The 27,268-nt window shown below is 57.7% G+C and overlaps 2 protein-coding genes across 4 annotated transcripts in view; one reads left to right on the top strand and one right to left on the bottom strand.

The window, feature by feature from the left end:
* The first annotated feature begins 256 nt into the window (after positions 1–256).
* EPHX1 (epoxide hydrolase 1) lies at positions 257–24,515 on the top strand. Its single transcript, XM_059677287.1, has 9 exons — positions 257–395; positions 12,797–12,984; positions 15,791–15,971; positions 18,262–18,489; positions 18,924–19,053; positions 19,544–19,752; positions 21,933–22,041; positions 23,508–23,633; positions 24,073–24,515. The coding sequence occupies exons 2-9, from the start codon at positions 12,802–12,804 to the stop codon at positions 24,272–24,274; spliced, it is 1,368 nt and encodes a 455-aa protein (XP_059533270.1). The 5' UTR covers positions 257–395; positions 12,797–12,801; the 3' UTR covers positions 24,275–24,515.
* TMEM63A (transmembrane protein 63A) overlaps positions 24,489–27,268 on the bottom strand; it is a 30,553-nt gene continuing 27,773 nt past the window's right edge. For all 3 annotated transcript variants that reach the window (XM_059677269.1, XM_059677270.1, XM_059677271.1), the window contains one exon: positions 24,489–25,963. In XM_059677269.1, the coding sequence (XP_059533252.1) occupies positions 25,796–25,963 (168 nt within the window). In that variant the 3' untranslated portion in view covers positions 24,489–25,795. The remainder of the gene's footprint in view (positions 25,964–27,268) is intronic.

Genomic DNA, 27,268 nt, shown 5'->3' with positions numbered 1-27,268 from the left:
TTTTACATAACAGCAGCTTCATTGAGAGATAACTCATTATAAATTCCCCCTATAGAGTGCACAGTTCGATCGGTTTTTCCGCAAATGCAGAGTGGGGTGATGCGACCTTGCCCAGCACTGAAGTTCGGAATGGAAGTCCCTGCACCAAACTGCGGGGAGAGTCCCGGAGCCCTGCCGGGAGGGGGCGGCGAAGCTGGGCGGTCCCCCAGGTCGCCGAGGGGGCGGGACCGGACCAGGACGTCCCAGCCGGGAACGCCCCTGAGGGGGGATAAGGGGGGGCCTGGGCGGGGTCAGTGCCTGTGCTCCGGAGATCAGCCGCGCGGGAGTCGGGGGAACCGGGAGCTGGAGGGACCGTGTGCGGGTCCCCGCCGGAGCCTGGGAGCCGACGACCGACCGTAAGCGCCCGGGGCGGGGCGCGTGGTGCGCAGCTCGGGGGCCCAGGGCGCTCCGGCGGCGCGATCGCGCGGGGGTGGGGGTGTGAGGGGGTGGGAAGGCGTGCACGGGGAGGGGCCGCGGGCCGGGGACGCTGTGGGGCCGCACTGTCTGGCCGGGGCCCCGGTACAACTTGCAGACAGACCTCGGCTCCCACGGGCGTCGTGCGCCGCCTCCCCTCCCACCCCGCCGCCCGGGGGCGCAGGCGGGAGGAGGCCACAGTCCGGGCAGCGACGGCGCGGCCCCCGCGCGCTGGGCACTGCCCGGTTGTGCGGGAGATGGTGACTCCACGGTGCCTCTGGGCCCCGCAGGGACATGCACGCGCGTGTCCCCGGAGGCCTGCCGCCGGCCTCCCGTCCTGCAGTCACGATGCGCTTTCCTGCCGTCTCTGCCCGCCCCCTTGTTCTCCAGCCCGCTCAGCCCGCCCCTGCCCTGCGCGCAGCCAGGAACTTGGCCTTGGGGTTGTGAGAGTTCATGGAGCCAAAGCCCAGGAATGTGATGGGGGGGGGGGGGGGGGCGGGCGGCCACGACTCCACGTCCCGCCCTGGCAGCGCGCACTGACCCAGAGGCTGTGCAACTGGGCTCCTGGCCTCTCACGCGGGGCCCCTTCTGCAGCCTTGGGGGTGGGAGGTGGGGGGCTAGCAAGGCTGTCATCCTAATTTTGACTCCCTTTTTTTTTTTTACTGATTTCAGAGAGGGAGAGATAGATAGAAACAACCATGAGAATCATTGATTGGCTGCCTCCTGCAGGCCCCCTACTGGGGATCGAGCCCACAGCCTGGGCATGTGCCCTTAACTAGAACCGAACCCGGGACCCTCAGTCCGCAGGCCAGTGCTCTATCCACTGAGCAACACCAGCCTGGAGGCAGAGAGACTTTTAGAGAAAGAGCCTCCGGCCACTGGAGGAAGTGCAGCGCCTCCCCCACCTCCCCTGGCGTCCTGGTTCGTGTGGGGTGTCTACGCCCAGCACCAGCACCCACCGATGCCCAGCCCCTCACCCCCGCATCCGAGCCCAGCATGCCCGGGCTGAGTGGTTGTTCACGGGACACCTTGACTCTTCCCCACCCAGCGCCCGGGCCAGGCCCAGGCATGTGAAGGCAGGAGCTCCCAGACTCCATGTCCTCAAAGACATGGAACATAGCTGAGCGTCCAAAACATGGGAGGGCAGAATGCGGGCTGCTCGCCCCTGATGAAGGAACAGCCCCAGCCTACCCACTCGGGGCTGGCGTGGCACAGAGCAGCCCCGTGGCGACCTGCGGAGCCTCAGCTCACGCTCCAAACCCACCCCCGATAGGGCCTGGGTTCCGCCCTCAGTGATGCATCCCTTTGAGCGCTCACGCGATGATGTGGGAAGAGAACTGGCATAGAAGGCAGCCCCGGCTCATGCCCTAGCGCTGCCATTCATGCCACCCTCCCATCCGTACAACGGCGAGGCTGGGCTCCACTCCGCAGGGCCCTGCAGCCCTCCTGGGGGATGGCTCCTCGGTTAAGAAGTCCGGCGGGATCTGCGGGACAGGAGTCATGTGGGTGGGCAGTGGGCAGTTTCGATGGGGCCTGGGTGGGCCCTGCCATGTATGCCAGGTCCACTGAGGGCGGCTTCAATAGAGTCAAAGTCTGGCCCCAGGGGCGGGGGGCAAACCTCAGGGGCCCAGGCTGAGGCCGAAGAGTCCCTGGCCAGCCCCGCTGGCCTGCTGGGGCCGCCTGTGGGTGGGCCACCTATGGGTGCTCTTGGTCTAGGCCGGCACTTGAGGAGCAGAGGCTGTGGGGTAAGGTGGGGAGGCTGCAGCAGGGAGCAGGCACCCCAGCAGCCCCCCCCCCCCCAGAGGGAGCCATAGCTTTGCCAGGGACACCCACCCCTGAGGAGGGAGGAGTGGTGGGCGCTGGGAACAGCTCCCTCTCACCAGGAGAGAAGGGTGCCAGCCGACCCGGGGTTGTACCGTGACCCTTGGACCGCACGGGCTTGACCTGGACGGGTCCACTTAACACATGGATTGTTCTCGATAAATATTATCGGAAGATTTTAATTTTTATTTTTTTTGGAGCTGTGCAACAATTTTAAAAGATTCTCAGACGGATCTTTTATTTTGGAAGATGTTTTGGAGATTCGCAACAATTTGAAAAAACTCGCAGGTGAAACTCTTTATATTCTTTTTTTTTTTTTTTTATTGCTTAAAGTATTACAAAGGGTATTACATATGTATTCATTTTATCCCCCCGCCCTAGACAGTCCCCTAGCCTCCCCCATCCCCCAGTGTCTTATGTCCATTGGTTATGCTTATATGCATGCATACAAGTCCTTTAGTTGATCTCTTACCCCCCTACCTCCTGCCCCCCAACCCTCCCCGGCCTTCCCGCTGCAGTTTGACAATCTGTTTGAGGCAGCTCTGCCTCTGTATCTATTATTGTTCAAAAGTTTATAATGGTCTCTATTGTCCATGAATGAGTGAGATCATGTGGTATTTTTCCTTTATTGACTGGCTTATTTCACTTAGCATAATGCTCTCCAGTTCCATCCATGACGTTGCAAATGGTAAGAGTTCCTTCCTTTTTACAGCAGCATAGTATTCCATCGTGTAGATGTACCACAGTTTTCTAATCCATTCATCTACTGATGGGCACTTAGGCTGTTTCCAGATCTGAGCTATGGTGAATTGTGCTGCTATGAACATAGGGGTGCATATATCCTTTCTGATTGGTGTTTCTGGTTTCTTGGGATATATTCCTAGAAGTGGGATCACAGGGTCAAATGGGAGTTCCATTTTCAGTTTTTTAAGGAAACTCCATACTGTCTTCCATAGTGGCTGCACCAGTCTGCATTCCCACCAGCAGTGCACAAGTGTTCCTTTTTCTCCACATCCCCTCCAGCACTTGTCGTTTGTTGATTTGCTGATGATAGCCAGTCTGACAGGTGTGAGATGGTACCTCATTGCTGTTTTGATTTGCATCTCTCGGATGATTAGTGACTTTGAGCATGTTTTCATATGTCTCTTGGCTTTCTGGATGTCCTCTTTTGAAAGGTGTCTATTTAGGTCCTTTGCCCATTTTTTGATTGGATTGTTTATCTTTCTTTTGTTAAGTTGTATGAGTTCCCTATAAATTTTGGAGATTAGGCCCTTATCAGATATGTCATTGGCAAATATGTTTTCCTGAAACTCTTTATATTCTTAATCACCTGTTCTTCCCCTTAGTTCACGTTAGTGTGGCGATACAGTATGTAAGGCATAGAACACAGAATATGTGTTAGTCGACTGTTGAACGTTAAAAACGGTTCTCAACCTGTGGGTCGCGAACAATGAGAATACATCCTGCATTTCAGATATTTACATGACGATTCATAACAGTAGCAAAATGACAGTGATGAAGTAGCCACGAAAATAATTTTATGGTTGGAGGTCACCACAACATGAGGAACTGCATGAAAGGGTCGCGGCATGAGGAAGGTTGAGAACCACTGGTTTATGTGATCAGCAAGGCTTCCGGTCAACACTAGGTCGTCAGCAATGAAGGTTTGGGGGAGTCCAAAGTTATATGTGGATTTTCTAATGCGTGGGGTGTCAGTGCCCCTACCCCCCCACACTGTCCGAGGGTGAACGGTGGAACTCAACACACAGTTGTGCAAACCAAGTTCAAAGGGAAGCAGCCTTTTCTCCCATCCAGGTCTATTGACTTTCCCGCGGGGGTCAGAGTTCATCCTTTCTCTCCCTGATAGGGCTGTTTTCACTCTCCAAAGCAGGGGCCATTGAAGGCCCGAGAAACCCTTTGGTCTGGCCCTGCCAGGGCACCCGGGGTGAGTTCGTTAAATGTTTCACCACGTGCAGGAGGCTCATGTTCAAGCTGATCCTTTTGTATGGCCCTGGAATGATGTCGTAAACACCCAATGGCCCTGGGCAGAGAGAAGGTTCCCTGCCAAGGCCGGCCTCCAGCCCCCTCCGGACGGACGGCTGGGGCCTGGGGTGCAGCCTTCGCGCCCACTGATCCCGACTCTCCATCTTCGGCTTTGGTTGCCTGGCGGGTGGGCACCAGGCGCAGCAAAGTCTCCTGGTAGGCTGCCCCGGGCCTGAGGGGACGTGCTTGCACGAGAGGGGAAATGTTCTTCTCTTTGGGGAGTTCAGAAACTTTCCAGAAGCTTCTCTGGCGAACCCACAGAGGGCCCCAGGCCTAGTCCCCGGTCAGGAACAGAAGTGCGCGCTGCCTTTAGCTCTTGGGAAGATGAATACGCAGACTGACTGCATTCTGATGTCTTCTTGGCGCCTACTTGGGGGGGTTGACTCAAGCGAACGACGTAGCTTCTCTGTGCTAAATTTTTTAAATCTCTTTAAACCAGAAAAAAATTACCCCTTGCTTCTCAGGGTCACTGTAGTCCAGGAGATGATGTGTTTACTGTCCCCAACCCTGTGTCACAGCCCAGGACTTCCTCACGGAGCTGTGGGGCCCAGACACACACGCGTGTCCCCGCCACGGGCCCACGTGGCTGGCTGTGGCCCAGCTGGGAGCCAGGGAGAGCGGCGGGGAGCCAGGGCCCAGGGGCAGGAGGGCTGCGTGTCCCCGTGCGGAGTCTGAGAGCCACACAGGCTCCTCCGGAGACCAGGGCGTACGTAGGCTCTCCACCCTCCCCCAGGGCCGCCACCTCCGGTGGCCCCAGCAGCTCAGCCTGGGACTTGTCTCTCCCCGTCCGGTGGCCTGTGTGACCTTTGCCACCTTGAGTGGTGACTCTCTGGTGTGTTCCTCTTCGGATGAGAACTGGAGGCACTTGGACCTTCGGGAAACGGAGAGAAATAGTTTGGCTCCAGCACCAAGGCCCTGCTGACAAGGGCAGCTCAGGAAACCTGACTCTCTTGCCAGCTCTGGGGACGTGGAGCTACGTGCCCGCTTTCCGGTGGTGCTGCCTGTGGCCACAGTGTCCTTGTGAGAAGGCAGGAGAGGCGGGCCCAGCCACCAGGTGGGGGAGGCGGCCGCCCTGGCCTGGTTCGGGGCCTCCTTCGCACAGAGGCAGGGCTGTCCCCCAGGCCGCGGTGCTGCTCCGCCCGGATGGCACATCTGCATTTCAGAGCTGCCCCAGGACCTTTGAACGCCAGGAGTACGCCGAGTCTTCTGTCACTTACTCCTTTGTGAACCTAGACACGGCGGCAAGCTCACTAACCCCCCACGATACTGACAGCCTGGAACATTCCCAGGAACCCTGGCCCTGGTCTTTTAAAAAAATTATTTAATATATTTTTATTGATTTCAGAGAGGAAGGGAGAGAGAGAGAAAAAAAATCAATGATGAGAGAGAATCATGGATCAGCTGCCTCCTGCACGCTCCCTACTGGGGATGGAGCCCACAAACCCGGGCCTGTGACCTCCTGGTTCCTAGGTCTCAACCACTCAACCACTGAGCCACGCCGGCCAGGCTGCCTGGTGTCTAGGGCTGTTCCGCTTGCAGCACCGGCCCTTTCACTATGTCCCAGGCCAGAAGGTGGCTCTGAGCCAGGGCCCATCCTGTCGCACACCATTAAGGAGCCCTGTTGAGGACCAGCCGGCCTGGGGAGCGGAGGGAGGGCAGAGCGCGGTGGATGGTGGGAAAGGAGTCTGATAGGCATCTTTTATGGCCGCTCCTATTATGCCTGACACAGGAGTCCTCTGCTCAGAGAATTGCCAGGTACTGAACTGCCACAGGAGGGGCCTGTGTTTTCCTCGTAGGCGGTGAACTGTGATCCACTTGGGCTGTGTTCCCTGGTAATTCAGGACCAGTGGAAACCTTGACAGCTCTTATTTTAATTGGCAGAACATGAGCTGGACCAGGATTCGCATGACACTCCCCGGGATGATCACGCGAACCCCGCTGGGCGGGGACAGTCTGGTCCCTCTTGCGTTACACAACTTAAAGCTGGAAGGTGTGTGAATGAGTTTATGGGGGGCCCCAGCTCAGGGGCATTTAACATCTGTGGGGGGCCCGGCCGGCATGGCTCAGTGGTTGAGCGTCGACCTATGAACCAGGAGGTCACGGTTCGATTCCCGGTCAGGGCACATGCCGGGGTTGCGGGCTCGATCCCCAGTGTGGGGCGTGCAGGAGGCAGCCGATCAATTCTCTTTCATCATTGATGTTTCTATCCCTCTCTCCCTCTCCCTTCTTCTCTGGCATCAATAATAAAAATAAAATATATTGTTAAAAGTATAGTATATACATAAACTAGTAACGGGGTCATTTATCATTATCACGTATTGGGCACCGTCCATAATTCCATGTGCTGTATTTTTATAGTGCGGTCAGAGCAGCAGGGTTGTTTATACTGGCATCATCACTAACAGGTGAGTCATGACTGCGCTGTGAGGACACTAGGTGATAGGGATTTTTCAGCTCCATTGTAATCTTTTTTTAAAAAATATATTTTATTGATTTTAGAGAGGAAAGGAGCAGGGGAGAGAGAAACATCAATGATGAGAGAGAATCATTGATTGGCTGCCTCCTGCACGCCCCCCCACTGGGGATCGAGCCCGCAACCCAGGCATGTGCCCTTGGCCGGAATTGAACCCGGGACCCCTCAGTCCGCAGGCCGACGCTCTATCCATTGAGCCAAACCGGCCAGGGCTCCATTGTAATCTTACGGGATCACAGTCTTTCATGTGGTCCGTCGGCGACCAAAACGTCGTTATGCGGCACCTGACTGACTGTACATATGGTGTATTGATCACTAGAAAGTATTATTAGTTCATCTGTTTGTCTCAGTGGAGTGTGAATGGCTGCAGGTACAGGGCTGTCTCTCATTCCCTGGGTCATAGTCATGCGCAGTATTTGCTGAACCACCCTCTGGCCCAAGACCAGATTTATACTTGCTTTGCTAAGGCACGGGTCCAACTCTCTTATTGACTTTAAAAAACAATGACTCCCTGATACTCCACAGACCAAGTTCGAATAACAGGAAAAGAGTGCACTTGAGCTTTTACTTCTGTCCATCTTAACATGAGTCGTATGTTTTCAACCTTGCATCTTTGCTCCAAGCATAACAGAAATACTATGTTCCAATTATGAAAACTTACATGCCTCTGAACAGTGCCAGAGAACAAAGCACCTACTCTACTTGGCCTCCTATCTTTAAAAATTTTCCCAGAAACTGTGAGACCCAGAAAGACAAAAGTAAACTAATGAATCGCTTCGCTTGTATCGCTTGTCCCTTTCAAACGGTTTACATTGCGTCGGTCCCGTGAGGGTCATGGTCATCACATTCCTCAACTAGCTTTTTCCACTTGAACGCATTCCTAATGTTTTCCCCCACGTTTCATAACCGCATGCCCAGAACTTAACCTCCCTGCAGAACTGGGAGGATTGAACTGTATTTGATCGCATTTCTTATCGGAGTAGCCAGTTATTGCTCATCACGCTTCCCCCTGAAGTTTAGCCTCTTATAACTAAACTAGAGGCTCAGTGCACAAAAATTTGTGCACTGGGGGGGGGGGGTTGTCCCTCAGCCCAGCCTGCACCCTCTTGCAATCCGGGACCCCTTGGGGAATGTCCGCCTGCTGGCTTAGGCCCGCTCCCCATGGGCCTAAGCCAGCAGTCAGACATTCCTCTCGCAGTCCAGGAGCCCTGACTCCTTACCACCCGTCTGCTCACATGCTCGCTGCTCCTTAGCGCTGCCTCAGAGGCGGGAGAGGCTCCTGCCACCGCAGCTGCACTCGCCCACCGGCTTCTGGTTGAGCGCCTGCCCCCTGGTGGTCACAACGTGTCATAGCGACCGGTCGTTCCGTCGTTTGGTCAATTTGCATATTGCCCTTTTATTATATAAGATGACCACTGTCCTCCAGTTTGTGTGTTTAAAAGAAATTGGGCCGCTTTACAACAAAAACGACACTTTCCTTACTAGGTAAGCTCATCATTTTTCAGAAAGAGGATTGTGATTCCAAGAAGAAGAAAAAATGCTTTCGTTCAGAAAGGCTTCCCTTCCCCCGCCTCCCACCCCGTCAGCAAAGTATGATTCTGGAAAAGTGCACGAAAGACAACAACCACCACCTCACCGGATGACATGTGTTTGTGGGAGCTCAGCGCTAACGTCCCGGGCCGGCGTCACCGAGCAGGCACTCCCGTTTTGCATCGTGTCACTGCGGAATCTTTCACCGTGCCTCCTAAATGCTGATACTGCCTCTCGAAGTGATTAGAACATTTTCTACCCCAGCAGAGGCTGACCACACGGAAGAGACAAGAATAGCTCTCCTTGGGGACGTGGAGGCGTAGCAGACAGGATTCTGCCCCCTGACGCTGCGAATATCATTTCCCCGGGGACGTGTCTGGGAAAAGGCTGGTAGGCAACGATGTACACACTCCCAGGTCTGGACCCAACCGAAGTGTCTCCATATGTTTACGCAGAGTCACAAGGCAGGATGTCCACTGCCCACGTCAGTCCTTGGTGAGGAAGGAGAGCGGACCCCAGGCGTCCACGCCATGCACTGCCCTACGTCCAGCTTACAAACGCACACAGACGGTGACGGGGCACGGGGCGTGGGCTGCATAATCTAATAGGGACAGAGTCCCTCTGGGGTGTCCTCCAGCACAGAGTGATCACAGCTCTGGGGTGTCCTCCAGCACAGAGCGATCCCGCACAGCAACAAGGGAGTAGGCGGAGCACCTGCTCTGAACCAGGCCGTCTTCACAAACAGCCCGTGAGGTTGCATTGTTATCCTCCTTTTACAGACAAGATCACAGAGGCTCACACCAAGACACCTCATGATTAAAAGGACGGAGGATAAAGACAAAGAATTTAAAAGCAGCAGGAGAAAGACAGTGATCTCCAGGGGAGTTCCCACGAGACGGTCAGCTGATTTCTCAAGAGAAACATTTCGGGCCAGAAAGGATTAGCAGGAAGTATTCCAAGCGATGAAAAGCAAGGACCTTCCACCAAGATTACGCTCCCCAGTAAGACTATCCTTTAAAATTAAAGGAGAAATAAAGAGCTTCCCAAACAAGAAAAAGCTAAAGGAGTTTGTTACCGCTGAACCAGCATTATAAGAAATGTTAAAGGGCCTGGAGTCAAAGAAGAAGAAAGAAGGAGAAAGAGTGAGGAGGAGGAGACGATGGAGGAGAAGCAGCAGCAGCAGCAAAAGGAAACAGTTAAAAGAATAAAGTGGCAATGCGTATGTACCTATCAGTCATCACTTCAAATGTAAATGGATTGCCGAAACCGGTTTGGCTCAGTGGATAGAGCATCGGCCTGCGGACTGAAAGGTCCCAGGTTCGATTCCAGTCAAGGGCATGTACCTGGGTTGCGGGCACATCCCCAGTAGGAGATGTGCAGGAGGCAGCTGATCGATGTTTCTCTCTCATCGATGTTTCTAGCTCTCTATCTCTCTCCCTTCCTCTCTGTAAAAAATCAATAAAATATATTTTAAAAAAAAATGTAAATGGATTAAATGCTCCAATCAAATAACATAGGGGAACTGAACGGGTAAGAACACAGGACCCATATGTGTGCTGTCTACAAGAGACCCACCTCAGAAGGACAGACACACGCAGACTAAAAGCGAAGGGATAGAAAAGGCTACTTCATACAGGTGGAACGTTTTTAAAAAGCTGGGTAGTAATACTTGTATCAGACAAAATAGATTTTAAAACAAAGGCTATCAGCAGAGAAAACGGACATTGGATTTCCACTGGGGTGCAGGAAGGGGGAGGGAAGTTCCATTTCTGTACCTCTGCGGAGGAGTATTTCAAGAAACAACCCCCCCCCACCACCACCACCGTGGCCCAATACTCAGTTTAGGGGGGCCTTGGCAAGCCCCACCCCCCCAGGGCCCTGTGGGGAGTAGAGAGCACCCTGGGGTGGGTTTCCTAGCAAGCTCCTCCCTGCCTTGGGGTTGGGTGGGAGAGGTGGGGAGAACTAGGTAATTCGCACACTGTGGTAATGCCTGCTTTGTGATCTGTGATCAGTGGCTCTACAGCACCACCCCTGAGCTAAATATCAATATTCTTATTAAATTAATTAGGGTGCAAGAGAAGGGGCTTTACATTTTCTTCTGGGGAGGTGGGGTGGGGGTGTAGAAGAGAGTATAGGGGGATAGATGGTGATGGAAGGAGCGTTGACTTGGGTGGTGAACATACAATATACAGATGGTGTATTATACATCGTACACCTAAGACCTACATAATCTTATTAACCAATGCCACCCCAATCAATTCAATTTTTTAAAAAAAAGAAACACTAACATGAAAACAATCTCCTTGAATCTGTTACGTTGCCTGGACGGTGCTGGAGTGGGCCATCCTTACGCCCCTCGTCCCGGATTTCCTGTGTTTGTTTGTTTAAATATATTTTGACAGAGTTCAGAGAGGAAGGGAGAGGGAGATAGAAACATCAACGATGAGAGAGAATCATCGACCAGCTGCCTCCTGCACAACCTGGGCCTGTGCCCCGACCGGGAGTGGAACCGTGACCTCCTGGTTCATAGGTGGAAGCTCAACCACTGAGCCACACCGGCGGGGCTGATTTCCTGTGTCCTTCTCACATTCTCCGTGGGCATGGGGTTGCATTTGTGGCCGGAAGACTAGGGGAGAGAACCACACTGCACACCCTTCACATCGGCTGGGGTGGCAGGACCGTGCAATGGTACAAAGACCTCGGCAAGTGAGGCCAGCCCTACCTCCCGGCGGCAGCGTCGGGCTCCACCGCTGAGCGTCCCTTCTTCTTCCCAAGGCCGCGATCAGAGGTCCAGGCGGCGGCTCCCACGTGGACAGGGGCAAGCGCTGGGCTCATCCTGCCCAAAAAGAGAACGTTGGTCACTAATCCCAGAGGAACATGGCAGCGGAGCTCCCATCTCTCTGTGCTGACGCCAGGCCAGGAGGGTGGCTTGCCAAGCTCACCTCGGACGCTAAAGAAGTGGACCCTTCTAGATGGTTCCTTCTGATTTCAGCCCCCTTGACAACACTGTGCAGAATGTGTCTGATTCGCTTCCACAGTGCGGGCTGCACCAATCTTGGCGGAGTGCCTGGCCGTGCCAGGGATGGTGCTGGGCCCTGGGGTCAGGGCAGCGACCAGGGCAGACAAGCTCCAGACGGCTGTGGTGCCACCCGCCTGCCCGGGGAACCGAGTCCACCTACTGCTGTTGCCGGGGGCAGCTCTGCTCTCTGCCTTCCATCCCCTCCCGCACGCTCCCCGCAGGGCCAGAGCCCCACCCAGCCTTCAGCTCTCAGGAGGGCTAGCGCTGGCCCTGCTCCATCGTCTCAAAGGGAGGATTGCCCAGCCCTGGCCGGTGTGGCTCAGTGGATAGAGCGTCAGCCTGTGGACCCATAGGTCCCGGGTTTGATTCCGGTCAAGGGCACATGCCCGGGTTGCGGGCTTGATCCCCAATAGGGGGCGTGCAGGAGGCAGCCGATCCATGATTACCTCTCATCATGGGTGTTTCTATCTCCCTCCCTCTCTCCCTTCCTCTCTGAAGTCAATAAAAATAAAAGGTAGGATTTCCTGGCAGGGACAGAGGGTCTCTCGAGAAATGAATGGAAGGAGCTGTTCCAAGTTGTCTTTTCTGAACTCCTTGAAACAGCAGGGACTCTCCCCAGCTGCCCCTCGCCTTGTTTAATCCCAGCTGACACACAGGCCAGGCACTGTTGGGTGGGGTTGAAGGATGAAGGCCGTGGCCCGTCTGCAGGGGGATGGGGGGTGTGGGGAGGGAGGGGGGAGGGGTGTGGGGAGGGCCCACGCTGACAAACCACCAGCCACATCCCATCTCCGGCTGGGATGGCGGAGGCCTGCTCTCTAGGGCAGCTGAGACTCATGGCGTGAAGGGAAAGAGGCCTTGAGCCCCTGCAGAGCTTCTCAGCCGAAAGGGGGAGATGGCGGTGGGCGCGCTGGGTACGGGTCCCAGCACAAATGCTCGGCCGAGCGGATTCTCAGATGTACGCCCACGGCCCGAGAGATGGGGCAGCCTGAGAGACGGGGTGGCGATCAACATGTGGGTGCCACGGGCTGTGGTTCAGAGGCTGGCGCTGGGCAGGGAGGGGCTGGGTCGGAGTGGCCTGGGGACTTAGTGACGGGCAGTTGAGAGGGGAGAATCGGAGGGTTCCGGGGACTGAGTATGGGAACTAGGAGGTCAGCAGGGTCACGGTCGGAAAACAGGGCCCAGGATTGGGTGCAGGAAGCGGGGGGGAGCCAACCCCAGAGGTCCCCTGCCAGGAAGTCCCATTTCTGTACCTCTGTTCCCGGAACAGCCCCAGTGGCCCCATGCTCAGACTAGAGGGACAGCTCTTGGCAGGAGCAAAGGTTGGGGCCTCAGCAACCCCCACCCCCACCCCCAGGGTCCTGTGGGGAGTGAGGGCACCTAGGCTGGGTCTCCTAGCAGGTCCCCCCGCGTGGGCTTGGGTGGGAGGTCAGGCGGCTGACGGCTTTCCCCCTCTGCAGGCGCCATGTGGCTGGAAATCCTCCTCGCCTCGGCTCTGGGCCTCGTCATCTACTGGTTCTTCTCCGGGGACAAGGAGGAGACGCTGCCACTTGGAGATGGGTGGTGGGGGCCCGGGGCCAGGCCCACAGCCCCGGAGGATGAGAGCATCCGCCCTTTCAAGGTGGAAACGTCGGACGAGGAGCTCAACGTAAGGCCCCTCTTCCCGGGCAGGGGTGAGCAGAGGGAGGCAGGAAGCCCCCCCACATTTGCCCGAGACTGGGGAGGGGATAGGGCCGCTCCTCGGGGTGCCCAGGTGGGAGAGGGGGTGCCCGCCGGACCCAGTTTCGTGTCTCACCTCCTTTGCGGCCCATCTGGAACCTGGGGAGGGGCTTATGGGAGAAAGCCAGCGGGGTGTCTGTCGTCAGGCCCTGGGCGGAGAGCAGGCCACGGGGCCAGCGCTGGTGAAGCACCTACTGTGTGCCAGCCACTCACGGTCCCGTCCAGTCCCTGCAGTCCTCCTGCCGGGTGAGGTCTTTGTTCTCAGCTGCAGCAACCGAAGCTCAGAGAGGGAAAGCAGCTCATCCCAGGTGAGGGAGATGGCGGGCAGGATTCGGCCCGAGGTCTGCCCGGCTGTAAGGCCTCGTCCGCCTCCGCACGGGGCTGGAGGCAGGAAGGACGTGGCCGGCGGGGTGGGCTGACCCGGAGGCTGGCTCCAGCAGCCCCACGAGGGTGGGTGGGGCCTGGGATGTCCCATGTTTGCTTTTCTTCCGTGGTATGGGAGCACCTACTGTGTGCAGGCGCTATGCTGGGTGCTCGGAAGGCAGGCAGATTCTCCCCTCACCTAGCTCCGCGTTCAGTCGTTGAGGAAAGAAATGCGCAGAGAGAAAAGTTAACCAAAAGGTTAAAAGGGGTAAATGGCGTCAGACATGGCGTCAGACGTGCCGAGGAAAACGTCGCGAGAGTTCTGAGAAAGGAGGGGCTGTTGAAAAGCGGAAACTGGCCGCCCCCAGGAGAAGGCAGGTGTGGCTCCTTGCAGCACCTGATGAGGCCTCGCTGTGTAGGACAGAGGCCGAGCCCTGGGGAGAGCTCCCTTAGAGGGTTCTTAGGCTCAGAGCCTAACTTTCCAAAACCTGTTTGGGGGTGACCCCAATACTTGGGGGGTGGGGGCACGCCAGGAAGACTCGATCAGCTAAACTAACTTCCCCAGCCAGGGCTGCTGTCTTGGTCCGATGTACGCCCATCGGACTTGAGCCCTCTTTTATCCCAGCTCAGTTATAATATATTAATTATTCGGTGCTGTACATCCCAGTGGGTGAACCACAGCTCATGGGACACCCCTCCTGCCACCTGATTTTATACAGCCCCCATGCTAAGAATAGTTAACTTTTTTTAAAGATACTTTTTCTCACTTTATTTTATTTTATTTTTTTAAATGTGTTTTTATTGATTTCAAAGAGGATGGGAGAGGGAGAGAGAAACATCAATGATGGGAGAGAATCATGGATCGGCTGCCTCCTGCACGCCCCCTACTGGGGATCGAGCCCACAACCCGGGCATGTGCCCTGACCGGGAATCGAACCCTGACCTCCTGGTTCATAGGTGGACGCTCAACCACTGAGCCACACCGGCCAGGCAGTGTTTATATCTTTAAACGGTTGAAAAAAATCAAAAGAGGAAGAATGTTTCATGACGTGAAAATTATATGACATTCAGGTTCAGGTCCACACATACAGTTTTGCTGGGGCACAGCCACACTCACTCCTCCACGGACCACCGTCCATGGTGCTTGGAGGACAGAGCGGACGAGTGGCCGGTCAAAAGCTTAAAATACCGGCTACCTGGCCCTCTACCCAAAAGGTTGGCCAGCTCCTGCACGCAGAAGCCTAGATCGACGAAAGATGTGTATTGTTCATACATTTAAACCAGTGGTTCTCAACCTTCTGGCCCTTTAAATACAGTTCCTCATGCTGTGACCCAACCATAACATTATTTTCGTTGCTACTTCATCACTGTCATGTTGCTCCTGTGATGAATCGTCATGTAAATATCTGATATGCAGGATGGTCTTAGGCGACCCCTGTGAAAGGGCCGTTCGACCGCCAAAGGGGTCGCGACCCACGGGTTGAGAACCGCTGATTTAAACACTGAAAGACGAGAAATAAACCTGAAGTCCAAAGCAAGGAACATGGGCCCTCGCCGGTGTGGCTCCGTGGTTGAGTGTCAACCCACGAACCAAGAGGTCACCGGTTCAGTTCCTGGTCAGGACACAGCTCTCTATCCCTCTCCCTTCCTCTCGCTCTAAAAAAATCAATGAAAACATATATATGTTAGCCGTAGCTGGTTTGGCTCAGTGGATAGAGCGTTGGCCTGTGGACTCGAAGGTCCTGGGTTCGATTCCTGGTCAAAGGCACATGCCTGAGTTGCGGGCACATCCCCAGTGAGGGGTGTGCAGGAGGCAGCCGACCCATGATTCTCTCTCATCATTGATGTTTCTATCTCTCTCCCTCTCTGAAATCAATAAAAATATATTTAAAAGACAAAAAAATAGCCGAAACCAGTTTGGCTCAATGGATAGAGCGTCGGCCTGCAGACTGAAAGGTCCCAGGTTCGATTCCAGTCAAGGGCATGTACCTTGGTTGTGGGCACATCCCCAGTAGGAGATGTGCAGGAGGCAGCTGATCGATGTTTCTAACTATCTCTCTCCCTTCCTCTCTGTAAAAAATAAAAAAATATATAAAAAAATTTTAAAAAGACAAAAATATATATATATTTTAAAAAGTAAAGAGCATGAGCTTTAGGAACAGCCCCTGTGATGGGAAACGCAGAGGTTTCTTCTGGGTTAAGCCCGCTGCCCGGAGCGAAAGGCCAGGCGGGGGGGGGGGGGGGAGGGGGGGGGGCGCCCTCTGGCTTTGCCGCCACGGGAGCACAGGGTTAGCTCTGTCCTCCGGAAACGTACCTCCTCTGAGCTCTGCCCCCTGACCCCTCTCTCCTCGGGGCCCTGCGCGCTGCTCCAGGATTTGTACCGAAGGATCGAGAAGGTCCGCTTAACCCCGCCGCTGGAGAACAGCCGCTTCCACTACGGCTTCAACTCCAGCTACCTGAGGAAGGTCCTCTCCTACTGGCGGGACGGATTTGACTGGAGGAAGCAGGTGGCCGTTCTCAACAGATACCCTCACTTCAAGACGAAGATCGAAGGTATGTTCCCAACATGCCTGGGGCGGGCGGGGGGGGGGGCGATGTCACGGGCACGGCCTTCCCAGACGCTGGACGTGACTCAGACAGAGCTGGGGAGACCCAGGACCCAGGGGTTGGTCATTGAGATGTTATTTAAAAGTTATCCCAAGATGCAGACAGAACGCAGAATCCCAGCAGAGGCAGCAGTGGGAGCCCAGGTTCCCACGCCGTCCGCCCAGCCTGGGGCTGGTCCAAGGCCGCCCTCCTCCCCCTCTGTCTACTGCTGTCCTCCTCCAGGTCCTCCCAGCCCTGCACTGACCCCTGTGCTCCAGGCTGCTCAAGGCTCAAGCCCCACCCCAGTGTTCTGTCCTCGTCCCCGGCCACCTCACCATTTCACCCTCCCTGGTCTGTGGTGAGCCTCTGGCTCGCGCCCCGGCCTGGCCTCCCACCACCGACCAGCCTCTACGAAGGCCTCCAGGGCTGCTCAGCCCACCGCCCCAGAGTGATGGACCGAGTCACAGGGAGGCGGAGGTCCGAGGCCGGACGCAGCTGCTCAGCCGGTCCCAGCTCAGGCCCAAAGCCATGACCTCACCCCACACCCTCCCCTCACCACCCACCAGGCCCAGCACTGCGTCTGAGCCCAGCTTGGCTCCTCACCCAGCAGCCTGGGCCTGGAGCAGCCTGCGGGCACCACCGGCCGATAGAGAAACCAGGAGAACGTGTCCTCCTCACAGGAGGAAATTTTGAAAATTCAAATAGTTAAAATTCAAAAAAAAGTACAGAAGGATACGCAGTGAAAAGCAATCTCCCCAGTCCCCCCGTCTCCCCCAGTCCCCCCAGATACCTGCTCCCAGGGAGAGCCGGTGGACACCCAAGCATGTATGTCTATATGGGTTTTGTGCTTTTTTTTCTAATGTTATACCCAAAGGACAATGCGATCAAACTTGAATTAAAAATAATCTCGCATCCTGCACTGTGCCTCAGAGGAGGCAAGATTCCCAACTAAGCCCTAACCGGTTTGGCTCAGTGGATAGAGCGTCGGCCTACTGACTCAAGGGTGTAACGAATTCACTACAGAACATGAGCCAGGCTGGCCGTCAGCTGCAGCCCTGGTGGTGGAGTTCCAGGGGTGACAGCGGCCTGGCCTTGTTTGCCGTGACCCCCCCCCCCCGCCCCGCCCCCCCGAGTGCTGCCCGGGCCCCTCACTGGGGGAGGGGCTGCCCCCAAAGAACCTCTGGGAGCCGGGAATCCATCCACCTGCCCCAGTCAGACAGCGTCCTCGGTGCCCAGCACTCGACCTTAAAAAATCTCCGCTTACAAAATAAAATCATGCATTTCACATACATAGGAAATATGCTGCTAAGATGCATTCAGTATGCACTTAACGGTGCAGAAAACTTAGACAGCACATGTGACCCCAAAAAGAACATGAAAACACCTGCCGTTCTCCTGCTCAGAGAGAGCTGGGGTTTTTTGGGTTTTTTTTACATTTTGGTACCTTATCCTCCCAGACGTTAAAACTCATACGCACGCAGTAGACATAGGTGCAGACATAGGACTGTTTACGAAAACTGGGCCAGACGTCCCCCACAAAGCAGCATATCATGAGCCGTGTCCTGTCGGATAAATGCACGTCGACACTGTCCTTTTAAACAGCTGTATTGGCCCTGACCGGTTTGGCTCAGTGGATAGAGCGTCGTCCTGCGGACTGAAGGGTCCCAGGTTCGATTCCGGTCAAGGGCATGTACCTTGGTTGCGGGCACATCCCCAGTGCGGGGTGTGCAGGAGGCAGCTGATCGATGTTTCTAACTCTCTATCCTTCTCCCTTCCTCTCTGTACAAAATCAATAAAAATATATTTTAAAAAAATAAACAGCTGTATTGCACTCCAGGGCACTGTTGAACTTCAATCTGTCCCATGCTCTGTGGCTAAGATACATGGGGCATTTCCCCCTGATATTTAAACTATTAAGTGTTTCGTGAGCTTGCCATGAGCCAGGACCTGGTCTGGGAAGCAACAGTGCACGACCACCCAGCCCCAGCCCCTGCCCTTGCCCCGGCCCCAGCCCCTGCCCCTGCCCTGGCCTCACGGAGTCCCCCGTCCTCACAGGGAGGCTGTGGAGCTGAGCGAGGGCCCGTGCAGCAGGTGTGAGTGTAAGCGCTCGGCCAGCGCTGGTGGCTCTTGCTGTTCCTACTGTGACCTGTGTCCCGGGGTGGGGAGCCGAGGTGGCAGAACCCGCTGGCGAGCTCCCCAGCTGCAGGGCCCTGGCCCCCGCCCCCCACCTGTGACTGTGCTCTGCCCCCCCCTCCAGGGCTGGACATCCACTTTATCCACGTGAAGCCCCCACACCTGCCCGCCGGCCGCACCGCCAAGCCCCTGCTGATGGTGCACGGCTGGCCCGGCTGCTTCTACGAGTTTTACAACATCATCCCGCTCCTGACGGACCCCAAGAGCCACGGCCTGAGCGACGAGCACGTGTTCGAGGTCATCTGCCCTTCCATTCCCGGCTACGGCTACTCCGAGGCGTCCTCCAAGAAGGGTAGGGGCCGCTGGAGGCCAGGGCGGGGGGGCCCCCACCCTCCTCCCCTGGGGCCAGGCTTCCCCACAGGCTCTCCTGGGAGGAGGAGGCAGGGAGCCAGCTGGGAAGCTTCCTCCTGAGCCAGGGGAGGCGGGCAGGGAGGGAGGAGGGCCAAGGAGGGCATTGTCATGGGGCAGAAGGCCCAGGCCTCTTCTTGGGGTCCAAGAGCGTGGCTCAGTGGTTGAGCGTCCACCTATGAACCAGGAGGTCAGTTTCATTCCTGGTCGGGGCACATGCCCGGGCTGCGGGCTTGATCCCCAGTGCGGTTTGGGCCCCAGGATTCCTGCTGTCCTCCTGAGCTGCTCTTGGCTAGCCTGGGGCCAGGGGTGAGGAATTTCACAGGACATGGGGGTGCTGTCTCTCCCCACCCACCCCACCCCTTTTCCCACAACCAGGCCTGAATTCCGTGGCCACCGCCAGGATCTTCTATAAGCTAATGCTGCGGCTGGGTTTTCAGGAGTTCTACGCTCAAGGCGGGGACTGGGGGTCCCTGATCTGCACCAACATCGCCCAGCTGGTGCCCAGGTGAGAGTCCTTTGGGGGTGTGTGCATGCGTGTGTGGGCACAGCACCGCCCAGCTGGCCGCCCGTGCAGCTGGCAGGGGGGCTCACGCTGCCCCCCTCCCACCCCCGGGACCCCGTGTGGAGCCTTGGAGGGCTGGATGCTGAGCCCAGCGGAGGGGGGAGGGCTCCCTGGCGTCCAGCTGCACCCGGGCCCTGGGGACACCGTCCGACCAGGGTTGGTGACACTGGGCCAGATGCCCAGGCAGAGAGGCCCACTTGGATGAGGGGAAGGTCAGGGAAGAGACCTTCCTAATGGACCAAATACCTAAGCAGAACTTTCTAGAGACACTGTATTTTCTCGCCAACCTGCCCCTTTGCCTCCGATGGCCACCGGAGAGGGGCGGGTGCCGAAGGGGGCTGGCCCTGGCGTCCTCTCCCTCCTCTGCCTCTCCCCTCCCTGCTCCCCCCAACACCCGCCGGCCGAGCCTCACCCGGCCCCTCTCCGCCCCCAGCCACGTGAAAGGCCTGCACGTGAACATGGCCTTCGTGGTGAGAAACTTCCACACCCTGACCCTGTTCCTGGGGCCGCGTTTCCGGAAGCTGTTCGGCTACACGGAGAGGGACATGGAGCTCATGTCCCCACTGAAGGAGAAGATGTTCTACAGCCTCATCCGGGAGAGCGGGTACATGCACATCCAGTGCACCAAGCCGGACACCGTGGGTGCGTGCCGCGAGGGGGCGCGCGCGGGGCAAGGGGAGGCGGTTTACATCCGATCCATCCAGGAGGGCTCCCAACCAGGGGACCCCCGGCACCCACCCTGGGGCCCCGCTCACAGGTGACAACCTCTTTGAGGGTCTCGGAGCTCTTTTGACCCTTAAACTGCAGTGTTCCATAGAAGTGAGTTGATGGGTCGCCATCCAACTCCCCAACATTCCCCTTTGGCAGCTGTCATATTCCTGGTGGCTTTGACCCCTGACCCCTCCACCCCTGAGGGATGGAGAGCGGTGGGGAGTTGGGGGAAGGAGAGGATGCCTGGGGGGGCAGAGGAGGGGGTGCCCCAGGGCCCAGAGGGGGGTCCCCCTGATAGCAGGGTAGGACCCAGCAGGTTTCTGCCACCAGGATCCTGTTAAAGCAGCGGTTCTCAGCCTGTGGGTCGCGACCCCTTTGGGGGTCGAACGACCCTTTCACAGGGGTCGCCTAAGACCCTCGGAAAACACGTATATAACGACATATTGTTTTTGTGATTCATCACTATGCTTTCATGATGTTCAATTTGTGACAATGAAATCGGGGGTCACCACAACATGAGGAACTGTATTAAAGGGTCGCGGCATGAGGAGGGTTGAGAACCACTGTGTTAAAGGATCGTTAGAAAAAAGACTAAAAAATTCAAAAGATCAGGCCCTACAAATGGACAATGAACACAGGTTACAGGTTTTCCTTAACTGGCTGGTTAATAAAGGAGCCGGTACCATGTAAAACGGCGTGATGCGCAGGCAGCTAGGGACCCTCACGTTAAGGGGCTAGGGGGTGCAGAGCGTCAGAATCCACAGTCATAACCATTTACACCCCCATTTGCTTCCCTATGAACAAGAATCGCGTGTGTGACCACCCGTCTTCCAGTGTCCAGCCCCTAAACCAGCTCTAAGGCCAGGGAGGAGGGGACCCAGAGAGTCCCATCCCCTGGGAGCATCCGCGAGGTGACTCCCCAACTCCCACTCAGAAAGCTCCCGGGACAGTCTGCCCATTTCACAGTCCTCGATCGTTCTCAGGACGGTCCCGAGCTCACCACACGCTAAGCCGCTCATGGAGATAACGGCGCTTTCTTCGTAAAACCTATTCTACCCCCGGGATCACAAGCGTGACCCACACTCGTGTTCAAAACATCGAAGAACGCGAAAAGCACAAAAACAGAAACGACCGTCCCCTGGCACCTCTCACCACCACCCCGGGCTCCCCTTCCCAGCCTTCAGGCAAACTCGCTAACATGGTGGTTGATGGGTTCTCACACATGGAACCCACCCATCCATGTAACCAGACAGAACGCGGCCGGCCGGCCAGACACCCCTCTTCCAGGCAGTCTTCTCCCCTTGCCCCCAGGGCAACACCTCCCGACCTGGGGCTGGGACAGATCCATTTTGCCTGTCTTGGTACTTAAAAAAAAATATATATATATATATACACACACACACACACACACACACATATATATATTATTGATTTTTTACAGAGAGGAAGGGAGAGGGATAGAGAGCTAGAAACATCGATGAGAGAGAAACATCGATCAGCTGCCTCCTGCACACCCCCTACTGGGGATGTGCCCGCAACCAAGGTACATGCCCTTGACCGGAATCGAACCTGGGACCCTTCAGTCCCCAGGCTGATGCTCTATCCACTGAGCCAAACCGGCCAGGGCTGTCTTGGTGCTTTTTTCATGAAGTGGGATTCTGGGGTCGGTGCCTCTTCTAAGTCTGGCTTCTTCGGCTAAATGTTATGTTTGGGGGACTCGCCCATGCGGTCGTCCCAGCCACATGTCACACCTGCCCAGCGTTTCAGCTCGTGGGCAGATCAATATTTAAAACTGACCCCCAATTTTGGACTTCTAGGTTGTCGCTCATATGTGTACTAATCATAGCATATTTTTTAAAAAAAACACATCACCTTTTAAAAAACAGCATTTGTGTATTGGTGCTCACAAAACCCAGAGTCCTAGACCTTCTGTCTGAAGGAAGCTGCCTGGACGGGTCAGGGTCTCCACGAGGCAGCGGGAGGTGCTGCCCCTTTGATCAGACATGCGCACCCCGAGGCGAGGGTTAAGGAAGTGAGGTGCAGGCGCACCCCGAGGGCCAGGGCACAGCTGGGCCCCAGGCCTGAGTCCCTCGCGCCCCTTCCCCTGCCAGGCTGCGCCCTCAATGACTCCCCCGTGGGACTGGCTGCCTACATTCTAGAGAAGTTCTCCACCTGGACCAACTCAGACTTCCGAGACCTGGAGGACGGCGGCCTGGAGAGGTGAGAGAACGCGCCCCCCCCCATCCCCACTCCCGGTCCCAGCACCCCTTCCTCACCCATCACCCTCCTCTCCATCCTCACTGCGTGGCGCCCCGAGTCAGGGTCCAGCAGAGACAGGCCTGGGGGAGCAGCTGCTCCAGGAACCCGGGTTTCCTCAAAGGCAGGAGGGCAGAGGCTGTGGGTGGCACTGAGTGGGGGGTGGGACCCTCCGAGGTGGAGCTGGAATTCGAGAGCACGGATTCATGAGTGGACTCGGGGTGCAGGTGGCAGAAGGCCACAGGGAGGACATGGAAGGGGTGAGTGTCATGGAGGCTGGAGGGTCCGGGGTACAGTGGGTGGTTACTCCTGGGGTGAAGGGTGGAAGCCGGTGGGGTGAGTGAGGGGTGGGGAGAGTAGTGGGGAAAAGTGGGGGCCCAGAAGGCACAGCTAGTGGGCGCCAGTGGACAGGGGAGGCCATGGAGGGCCCAGGGTGGGGGGGGGGAGCCTGGACGCAGGGTGGGGTGAGGGAGCCCAGCACCAGGAGAGGGAGGGGCTTTCCAGGGTCCACAGACCACGTGCTCTGACACTGGAGTGGGGGGCCGGCCTGCTCTGCAGCCCCAGCCTGGAGAACAAAAGGGGTGTCTCGTGCTGAGTGGGGACCTCTGAGGGCCCATGGCTCCCTCCTGGGGTGACCCAAGTTTGGCAGGAGGCACGTGAGCAAGCTGGGGGCTGGTGAATAAAAATGCCCTAGGAGCCCGGCTGATGTGGCTCAGTGGTTGAGCATCAACCTATGAATCAGGAGGTCACGGTTCGATTCCCGCTCAGGGCACATGCCTGGGTTGCAGGCTCCATCCCCAGTGGGGGGCGTGCAGGAGGCAGCCAATCCATGATTCTCTCTCATCACTGATGTTTCTCTCTCTCTCCCTCCCCGTCTCCCTTCCTCTTTAAAATCAATTAAAATATATTTAACAACAACAAAAAAATGCCCAGATCTGCTGGTTCTGCCCTCCTGCTCCTGGGGCCAGACTGTGCAGGCCCCGGGCTCTGAGGGATGCCAGGAGGCGGGGTCTGCCCAGGGCCTGGCAGGGGCACTGCCATCTGAGGATGGAGCGGGGCGGCCTGTACTGAGGACACAGGAGTGGGCACCGCCTCTGAGCAGGGGTGCAGCATCCTGCCACAGACCCCTGGACCCCCAGTGGTGACCAGCTCAGGGCCCTGGGCTCAGGGGCCTCCTGGGTGGAAACTCAGGGGGTGAGGAGGCGGGGAGGGACTGGCTGAGACCACCCAGGTAGATGGTGAGAACCAGCTAGCCGGCCTCCCAGGTGGTGGGCACTCTGCTTTCATTCCCTGCCATCGTGGTAGCCGGTGACGCTGGCCGGCCTGTGGCACGGGGACCCCACCCTCACCGTGCAGGGAGGTCTGAGGACACGGGGCCTAGCTGGTGCTCGCAGCCGAGAGGGGCAGCTCTTGTTTGTGGTCCTTCCCAGGAAGTTCTCCCTGGACAACCTGCTGACCATCATCATGATCTACTGGACCACGGGCACCATCACCACCTCCCAGCGCTTCTACAAGGAGAACATGGGCCACAGCTTCCTGAGCGACCGGCACCAGCGGTGAGGCCGCCTCTGGGGAGCGGGGGGTCCCCCAGGCAGGGAGCAGGGGCAGGGCCTGCTCTTGAACTCAGAAAAGGACCAGACAGCCTGGCCTGCGGGGCACTGGGCGTGGAGGGTGAGGGCGGGGTGTCCCGAGAAATCCCTCTGCCTTTAGGATCAGCGCCCAGAGGGAGCCGGGCCCCCCGGGGCCAGGGTGCTGGGAAGGCCCGTCACCCTTTCCTGATCTCATCGGACCCTGGGGACAGCAGAGGGAGGGAGGGGGTCAAGGTGGGGAGTGAGGCTGTCCCACCCGCTCTCCAGCCTGGACAGCCCTTCCAGAAAAGAGGGTTCTTCGTGGATTGGAACGGAGGGGGGTGGCCGATGACACCCCCGCGAGCCCCCCGCTGTGGGGACAGGCTGCCGCCGAGCCTACCCCTCAGTGGGACCCTTGTCCCAACAGGATGAAGGTCCACGTGCCCACCGGCTTCGCTGCCTTCCCTTGTGAGTTAATGCACGTCCCTGAGAAGTGGGTGAAGGTCAAGTACCCGAAGCTCGTCTCCTACTCCTACATGGCCCGCGGCGGCCACTTCGCCGCCTTCGAGGAGCCGGAGCTGCTGGCCCAGGACATCTGCAAGTTCGTGGGGCGGGTGGAGCGGCAGTGACCTCGGGGCAGCCCCTGCCCTGGGGCGCTCCCGCGTGGACACCTGTCCGTTTCCTGCAAACACCCCCCCCCCTCGCCCAGCGCCTGCTCCCTTCCGGGAGGCGGCCCCCAACCCCTCTTTTCCGAGGAATGGGTTTGCTCGGTCCCCTGCCCACCAGACCCCCACGCGCACCGCCCCCTCGCACACGCACCCCGCACGCGTGAAGCAGCACGGCTTTGAGAATAAATGATTTTACTTCTAAGAGTGGCTGGAACCAAGTGACCGGCACGTGCCCCGACCCCACGCGGGGTTCCCCTTCCAGCAGAGCTGGCAGGGCTGCAGCCTGAGCTGAGGAGGGGATCCCATCCACCCTGGCGGGGAGGGCAGGACCCCTGCAGAGGCACAGGACTCCGCTCCACCCCCTTCCGGGTGCCCGGGCAGCTCGGAGGGGAGGGGAGGCCGAGGGGCTGAGTGACGGTTGGGGACAGGTCCGCACAGTGCCCCAGATCCCACCTGGCGACCTGGCCGGGCCCACCCCCTGGGATGCAGGCGGCCTCCCTGGCTCTGCCCACCACCTACGCCCACCTGTGACTTGGGCGCCCCCTGGAGGCAGGAGGAAGGCGGTGTCTCCAGCAAATGCCCCAAATTGTCTCAGCCCCCAGATCCCTCGGGGAGAAAAAAAGGCAGGGACTACCCATCCTTGCTGCCTGGGCCACAGCCCTGCACCCAGCTCACCCCCCTCCCCTGCCACAGCCCTCCCCTGGCTCCCAGGAGGCCCTGAGCACGCCTCCCCCAACCCCCACTAGGAGGGAGCAGACAGGAGGAGGCGAGGACTGGAGACCCAGCCCACGCACCGGCCCTGAGAGGCACAGGGCTGACCTCACCACCTGGCTGAACGGGCAGTTTATTAGGGTTCGCACTGTCCCTGGCTGCTGGGGTGACCCTGGCCCAGCCACAGCGTCGCTGGCAACATGATACAGGAACAGAACCCGAGTGGGGTGCAGACGTGAGTGCGCAGCTCACGCGGGGGGCAGGGCCGGGTGCCTGGCTGGCTACAGAGACGGGGGGCCGGCATGACCCCGGGCCACCTTCGCGACCCCATCTCAGGCTCTTTGGTTATCCGTGGGGCGTACGTGTGCCCAGACGGGGGCAGTGGTGTGTGCTCAGAGGGGGGTCTTCCCCGTCCCCTCTCCCTGTTACCTGAGAGTCACCACAACCAGTGGCCTCAGGGACACCGTTCCAACACGTGATCTCGCTACAAGGCACGGGGACCTCACCCAGCGACAGAGCTGGACGCTGCAGAAGGCGGCGGGCAATGAGCAGGACCCCGGACCCCCCAGCAAGGGTCGGGGTTGCACCCGGTCCCGCCCCAAACCCCTCAGCCAAGGGCTGGAGCCCCTTCCCAGCTGGTCTTCGGAGGAGGGGGGGCTTTGAAACGTGGACGGGACTTGGTCGGGGTCCGTGTCAAGCTACGTCTCCACCTGCGTCTCCTCACCTCCCGGCTCCGAGCCGGGCCGGCCCAGCCCCGCAGCTCCCCCGCCCTCAGGCCTCCTGGTAGGCGGCCGCCACGCTGTCCGCGGGGCTCTGGGCCGGGCCCGGGCCGGGGACGGTCCCGCTGATGTTGCGGACGGCGCCGTAGGTCTGCTGCAGCTGCGGGGACAGGGCCGTTCTCTCCGAGGCCAGGCCGTTCAGGATCCGGGGCACGTAGGGCTGCCGACAAAGGAGGGCGTTAGTGCTCGGCTGGGGCGGGCGTGGGATGCTGTACCCCGTTCCTCCCCCACTGTCCCCTCTCCTCCCAGCAGGAGGGGACGCAATGCTCCTGAGGGACACATAAAGGAGTAACATCAAGCCCTCGCTGGTGTGGCTCAGTGGCTAGAGCGTTGGCCTGCGGACTGAGGGGTCCCGGGTTCGATTCCGGTCAAGGGCACAGGCCCGGGTTGCGGGCTCGATCCCAGTGGGGGGGCGTGCAGGAGGCAGCCGATCCATGATTCTCTCTCATCGTCAATGTTTCTCTTTCCCTCTCCCTGCCTCTATGACAGCAGTTCTCAACCTTCTGGCCCTTTCAATACAGTTCCTCATGTGGTGACCCAACCATCAAATTATTTTCGTTGCTACTTCATCACTGTCATGTTGCTACGGTGATGAATCGTCCTGTAAATATCTGATAGGCAGGACGGTCTTAGGCAACCCCTGTGGAAGGGTCGTTCGACCGCCAAAGGGGTCGCCGCGACCCACAGGTGGAGAACCGCTGCTCTATGAAATCAATTAAAAAAAAAAAAAGAAAGAACATTATTAATTTAGGACATCAGGACCCAAACTATGCCAACTGCAGAGTTTCCAAGCAGCCAGAGCCGAACAGAAAATGCAGTCAATTGCTCGGTTCTCACGATCACCCAGAAAGCAGCACACACGCCTGCTATTCCTCGGAGGAACCGGCGCTGCCCAGCGCGGGGTCCCCGGGGGAGTCCCCACTTCATATGGAAAGTAAAGCTGCACAGGACAGGCCTAGGAGCTGCCGGGGGGGGGGGGCGGGGGGGGACCCTGGAAAGCGAATCCGTAGCGGCTAGTTCTCTTCCCAGTCCCAGGCTCCCGCTGCCGACCCAGAGGCACAGCCTGCTCTGCTCCCCCCGGACCCAGGCTGAGAACGAGGGATTTCCTGTCTCGGTTGGTGTGCTCGGTGGTTAGAGCGTCGGCCCTCACACTGGAGGGTCTCAGGTTCGATTCCCGATCGAGGGGCAGGTACCTGGGTTTCAGGCTCCTTCCCTGTCCCCCACCCCGAGTCCGTTCGGTTGGGGTTCTTGCGGGAGGCAACCAATCGATGTGTCTGTCTCCCATCGATGTTTCTCCTCCCCCCCTCCCCTTTTCCCTTTCCCTCTCTCTAAAAATCAATGGGAAAAATATCCTTGGGTGAGAATCAAAAGCAAAAAGCAAAGAGAAATAAAAAAGACATGAGGGCCGTCCATCATCCATCTGCCCCGCCTCCTCCTGGGTCTGGTGGGCACAGCCACAGGGGTG

Source organism: Myotis daubentonii, chromosome 20, assembly GCF_963259705.1.
Source record: "Myotis daubentonii chromosome 20, mMyoDau2.1, whole genome shotgun sequence".
In the NCBI taxonomy this organism is placed as follows: Eukaryota; Metazoa; Chordata; class Mammalia; order Chiroptera; family Vespertilionidae; genus Myotis; species Myotis daubentonii.
This window is presented reverse-complemented; position numbering and strand designations above follow the sequence as displayed.

Excerpts from the sequence above, each read along its gene's own strand:
- EPHX1 (XM_059677287.1), top strand. The coding sequence starts at position 12,802 with ATGTGGCTGGAAATCCTCCTCGCCTCGGCTCTGGGCCTCGTCATCTAC. Across the intron at positions 12,985-15,790 it reads CGTCGGACGAGGAGCTCAAC|GATTTGTACCGAAGGATCGA; the intron begins GTAAGGCCCCTC and ends GCGCTGCTCCAG. Across the intron at positions 19,753-21,932 it reads CACCAAGCCGGACACCGTGG|GCTGCGCCCTCAATGACTCC; the intron begins GTGCGTGCCGCG and ends TTCCCCTGCCAG.